Source organism: Apodemus sylvaticus, chromosome 22 (assembly GCF_947179515.1).
Source record: "Apodemus sylvaticus chromosome 22, mApoSyl1.1, whole genome shotgun sequence".
NCBI classification, from domain to species: Eukaryota; Metazoa; Chordata; class Mammalia; order Rodentia; family Muridae; genus Apodemus; species Apodemus sylvaticus.
Genome location: NC_067493.1, coordinates 45914930 through 45920929, shown reverse-complemented (window position 1 = coordinate 45920929; position 6000 = coordinate 45914930). Strand labels below are relative to the sequence as shown.

Here is a 6000-nt window from a genome sequence, read left to right as displayed (position 1 = left end):
CTGTGTCTGAGCTGGGAATCAAACCTGGGTCTTCTGAAAGAGCAGCCAGAGTGCTCTTAGCCACTGAGCCATCTCTCCAGCCCAGAAGTAAAATTCTATTGATTGATTGATTGATTGATTGATTGGCACATACCATGTTGAATGTGTTTGAAGTCACATGGCATTTGGAAGTTGGTTTTCTCTTCATACTGTGTGTGTCCCAGAAGAGGGGGCTTTGTCTACCTTAAGCAGTCAGACTTAGGGTCTCACCTGCCACAGAGGTCTTTTAAACTGTCAAGTTCTTTGCAAGATCTATTGCTTTTATCCCCATAATATCTGACCTGACCCACCCCCACCATCCCCTTTTATTTATTTATTTATTTATTTATTTATTTATTTATTTTTGGTTTTTTTTCCAAGACAGGGTTTCTCTGTGTAGCCCTGGCTGTCCTGGAACTCACTCTGTAGACCAGGCTGTCCTTGAACTCAGAAATCCTCCTGCCTCTGCCTCCCAAGTGCTGGGATTAAAGGCGTGCGCCACCACTGCCCGGCTCACCATCTTCTTTTTGCAAGCACTTTGGTTGAGCCCATGTTGAGTGTTTGACATGTATTTCCCAGTCTTCAAATCATGCTAGAACATAGGACTATGATTTTTATTTTTTGCCTGTGAGCACAGTTGAGGGAAGGGTAAAGTGACTTGCATCTAGTCACAGGACAAGGCTAGAGGAAGTCGGGTGGAAAGCTTACACTTCAGTCACCAGCCTACCCTCTTCCTCTCTTCAGCAGGGTTTTGCTAATGCTTGTTTTATATATTTTGTTGCCTGTGGGAATATTTAAAGTGAGAAGACTCTAAAGTCAGTCCTAGAAAGATGGGAAGCCCTGGACGTCAGTATTCTAAAGATTTCTGAGACTTGAGCTAGGCTTTCCTAGGAAGTTGGCATCCTTTTTTTATCTCCCACAGGAAGGAACCCGAGCTGCTTCTGCCATCAGGAAGCTGGCAGAGGAGATAGAGGGGCCTGCTGAATCTATATCAAATTTTCTGTAGAGGAAACTATAAAGAATGTCAGATACAGAAGAAAACCCCCCAGAAGAAACAAGAGAAAATGGAGAAACGGAGAAAGAGGAGGAGGAGGAGGAATATAATCCAAGTTTTGAAGATAATCTGCAACAGAGCCTAACTGAAGGCACACTCTCATGGGAGGAGTCTCAGGAGGAGTCTCAGGAGGATGGAGAGGGACTGGAGAAGTGGATAGAGAAAGAGGGACAGATAAAGGGAGAGGGAATGAGAGGGGAAGAAGAGGAAATGAGTGGAGAGGAAGAGGAAATGAGAGGAGAGGAAGAGGAAATGAGAGGAGAGGAAGAGGAAATGAGAGGAGAGGACATGAGAGGGGAGGAAGAGGAAATGGGAGGGGAGGACATGAGAGGAGAGGAAGAGGAAATGGGAAGGGAGGACATGGGAGGGGAGGAAGAGGAAATGGGAGGGGAGGACATGAGAAGGGAGGAAGAGGGAATGAGAGGAGAGGAAGAGGAAATGGGAGAGGAGGAAATGAGAAGAGAGGAAGAAATGAGAGGAGAGGAAGAGGAAATGAGAGGAGAGGAAGAGGAAATGGGAGAGGAAGACATGAGAAGGGAGGAAGAGGAAATGAGAGGGGAGGACATGAGAAGGGAGGAAGAGGAAATGGGAGAGGAGGATATGAGAAGGGAGGAAGAGGAAAGGAGAGGAGAGGAAGAGGAAATGGGAGGGGAGGACATGAGAAGGGAGGAAGAGGAAATGAGAGGGGAGGACATGAGAAGGGAGGAAGAGGAAATGAGAGGGGGTGAAATGAGAAGGGAGGAAGAGGAAATGGGAGAGGAGGAAATGAGAGGGGAGGAAATGAGAGAGGAGGAAGAGGAAATGGGAGGTGGAGAAGAGAGAGGGGAGGAAGAGGAAAAGATATGGGAGGGAAAGGAGAGCAGTGAAGAGGAAAAAAGTGAGGAAAAAGAGATAAGTAAGGGAACAGGAGGTGAGGAAGAGGACAAGGAGGAGGAAGAGGAGGAGTATATTGGGGAAAGTAAGGAGGGAAGAGAAGAGGAGGAAAAAGAGAAGAGTGGGGAGTGGGAGAAGGAGGAGGAAGGTATCGCCTTAAAGAAAGCTGAGAGAAAAACTGGAAAAGCCCAGGAGGAAAGGAAAAAGAAGTCTAAAAAGCCAATCCAGGTGGACGATATTGTCATCAGCTCTGAGTCATCCGTGTCAAGAACCTCCCTGGTGAGTCCTCCCCAAAGCTCATCCTCCCTGGTGAGTCCTCCCCAAAGCTCATCCTCCCTGGTGAGTCCTCCCCAAAGCTCATCCTCCCTGGTGAGTCCTCCCCAAAGCTCATCCACCCATTTACTTAGAATTATTGCATGCTTAGTGTATGCCAGGCTGTGGGAATGCAAAACCAAAGTGAGACAGTCCCAAGGCTGGAGAGACACATAGCTTGGCAGTAGTTAAGAGCCCCTGATGTTCTTACTTAGGACTTAATTTGGGTTCCCAGCACCCATGATGAAATGTCCTGAAACTTCAGATCTGGGGGAATCCAATGTCCTCTTCTGGAATCCTTGAGTCCAGAACACACACACACACACACACACACACACACACACCACATCACATCACATAAACACATACATTAAAGAGAAAAAAGAAAACATGAGCTGAGCTCAGTAATTGTGAGATGCCTAGGAGGGTGGTTGAATCCAGTTTGGAGGCAGGTCAACCCAAGCTTCCATGAAGTGTGCACACCTAACTTGTAAAGGGTCAGTGGGTCAGCTGAAGGTGGGATATACTCTCGTTGAGATCAAGTTCCTGTGATATAAAAGCAGTGTGGATTTCTCCACAGCCTGCACCCCCCAAGAAAGAACTCAGCCCTGGTCCAAGGACAAGACTCTCAGTGTTATTTACAAGGGCCTACTGTGTGGCCTTTGCTGTGTGGGTCTGCTGGAAGGCCAGGAATTCACCTGAACACAGCCGTGATTCATTTCTTGAGTATATTTCTTGAGTATCCCCAGACTCACCTGTTAGCCTGAGATTGGCTGAGGGTCGGAAGATAGCATGGGAGCACGGAGGCTTGGGTATGGGACACACAGGGTCAGAATGTTGTTTCCCTTTAAAGGTTGAAGCAAGTAGCAAGTCATCCTCCCACTCCCACAGTCCTGAAGTGAGCGAGATTTACAAAGATGTCAGTATGACTGTGGATAATATCGAGGAAGCCACCATCGGGTCTCAGGAGGAAACTGGCCAGAAGCCCGAAGACATTTCAGCCCAAGATGAAGCAAGATTCAGAAAACTGTCCTTCTCCCTGGACGAAAGACAAAGGTTATTCCAGTCCAAAGAACTGAGTGCTGAGGAGTCACTGGTGTCCATCTCCACGGAGGACACCTTGTTCCAGAAGGAGGAGGACTCCAAGGTGTACCCTTTGGTGAGTGTAATGGCGTGTCATTCCTGGGCTCAGACATTACTGTGAGATAAGGCATCTCTATGTCCAGGACATGCCAGTGTGTGCACATGTGTGTGTGTGTGTGTGCGCGCGCGCGCGCGCGCGCGCGCATATTCACATGAAGGCCAGAAGATACCCTTGGGTGTCTTTCTCCAGTCTCTGTTCTCCTTTATTATTATTATTACTGTTTTGTTTTTTTGTTTTTTCTAAGACAGGGTTTCTCTGTGTAGCCTTGGCTGTCCTGGAACTCACTCTGTTGACCAGGCTGGCCCCAAACTCAGAGATCCACTCACCTCTGCCTCCTGGATTAAAGGTGTATGCTAACACCACCTAGCCTTTTTGGAAAAGGTTTTCCAGTGGCTTGGAATTTGTGTTGTAAAATAGCCCAGGCTGCCTGGCCAGTGGCACTTCTCCAGTGGACCGTCCCCAAAGTCCACGGTCTCTACCCTCCTCGGCACTGGGATTTACCAGCAATTCACTTCTTTCAAGCCTAGCCTTATAAAAACCAAACCAAACCAGGCGTCCGGAGGATCACCCTCAGTCCTCTCCTTGGCATGTTTCCAGACTCTAGAGGAAATGGAGCAGGCATCTTTTTAAACTAATACTTTTCAGGCAAACTCTGTCTTTTAAAGTTCTGTCAAGAGCTTGGGGGGGAGTGCGGGGTGGGGGCAAGGGGAGTGGCACACCCATGTGCTAGACCTGGAACCTGATGGTGACATCTGGGTTCAATAGCAGTGCTCAGCAGGCCGGAAATTCCCTGCATAGCTTGACTCTCGCATTGGGGTTATTTCACAAGGGAGACTCCAAGTCCCTTTCTCTTCCTTTCCTATCCTCGGTTCCTCCTCCTCCTCCTCCTCCTCCTCCTCTCTTATCTTCTTCTCTTTGCCCTCTTCTGTCTTGTTCCTCCTTCACTTCCATACCTCCTCCCCTCCGGCTCCTTTTTTTTTTTTTAATTTATTTTATTCATATGAGTACACTGTTGCTGTCTTCAGACACACCAGAAGAGACCCTTACAGATGGTTGTGAGCCACCATGTGGTTGCTGGGATTTGAACTCAGGACCTCTGGAAGAGCAGTCGGTGCTCTTAACCACTGAGCCATCACTCCAGCCCCCGGCTCCTTTTTTTTTTTAAAAGCTCTCTTCTAGGTGGAGAGCTTTAAGAGCTCCCCAAACTCCAGTCAGAAAATGACAAGACTCTGGCCTTCCCTGGAAATTTGCCCTTTTGCAGCTCAGGCTCCTGACACGCCTCCCAGGAGGTGCCACCACCGTCTGCGAGGCGCAGAAACATTGTCATTTACCCAGAGAAGGACGAAGAGGACCCTCCCCCACCAACTCTTTCCCCATCTGCTCCTTTCCAGAAATCTGTTCATTGGGATTCATTTCTTGCATTTTGGTTCGGTTTCCCCCACCCCCTCCACCCCAACTCCCACCCTCCCCACCCCCACTCCCACCCCCTCATCCCCATCCCCACCACCACACCACACATGCCTTTGGAAGATTGATTCTATATTTTAGTCTTAACACAGAGTGAGCCTTTGAACACAGCTCACAGTAGATTCTTTTTTGTTTGTTGTTTGTTTGTTTCTGTTTTGTTTTGAGGCAAGGATTTGCTGTCTAGCCCAGGCTGGCCTGGAAGTTACAACTCACTTACCACAACCCCCGGAATATTAGAAAAGTTGTACAATGTTCAGAGACTTGTATCGCTCACTACCACCTTTTGTTTTTATTTTAAAAATGCATGGTGCCTTTACTGGTGAGCACCGTGCACGAGTCTGAGGACAGCTTTCAGAAGTCAGCTCCTCCTTCACCTTCACCTCCTCAGACGTCCTCAGGCCCAGCAGCGAGCCCTTGACTCACACACCCAGGCCTGGCTCTGATGCACTTTGGCTCTGCTGAGATTGTGTCTCTCCCTTAGCCCGGAGCCCATTGTGTTTAGACTGGTTGGCCAGCAAGCCTCTGGGATCCTCCTGGCTCCGCACCCTTTGCTGGGGTGTCTTAGGCAGTGTTCGGTTGCCACGGTGACCACACTAAACATCTTGTTGGGGGCTTGCTTAGTTTCAGAGTGTTACCGTCAGGCAGTAAGCTTGGAGGAAGGCAGGCAGACGGCTGGAGCCAGGAGCTTACTTACATCCTGCTGTCTGCAGGCAGCAGGCAGAGAGAGAGAGAGAGAGCAGACAGACAGACAGAGAGAGAGAGAGAGAGAGAGAGAGAGAGAGAGAGAAGAGAGTTGCTTAGCTTCTGAAACCTCAAAGCTCACCCTCAGTGACACACTGCCTCCAAGGAGGCCACGCCCACTGATCCTCCCCTAAACCGTCTATCGACTTTGGACTAAGCAAGGAGATATATGAACTCATGGGGGCTGTTCTATTTCAAACCACCACATCAGCGTTACAAATATGGCTGCCTAGTTTTTCTTTTCTTTTTCTTTTTTTTCAGACAGGGTTTTACTGTTTAACCCTGTCCGGGCTCAAACTCACCCTATAGACCAGGCTAGCCTTGAACTCAAAGACCTGTGAGCCTCTGTGTCCCAGATGCTGGGACTAAAGGTGTGTGTGTGTGTGTGTGT

General features: G+C 48.7%; 1 protein-coding gene across 1 annotated transcript in view; it reads left to right on the top strand.

Moving 5' to 3' along the window:
• Window positions 1–946: 946 nt before the first annotated feature.
• Cfap251 (cilia and flagella associated protein 251) overlaps window positions 947–6000 on the top strand; it is a 74228-nt gene continuing 69174 nt past the window's right edge. Inside the window, exons 1-4 of the mRNA XM_052168774.1 lie at window positions 947–1127; window positions 1269–2199; window positions 2230–2254; window positions 3129–3416. Of these exons, the coding sequence (XP_052024734.1) occupies window positions 1040–1127; window positions 1269–2199; window positions 2230–2254; window positions 3129–3416 (1332 nt within the window). The 5' untranslated portion in view covers window positions 947–1039. The remainder of the gene's footprint in view (window positions 1128–1268; window positions 2200–2229; window positions 2255–3128; window positions 3417–6000) is intronic.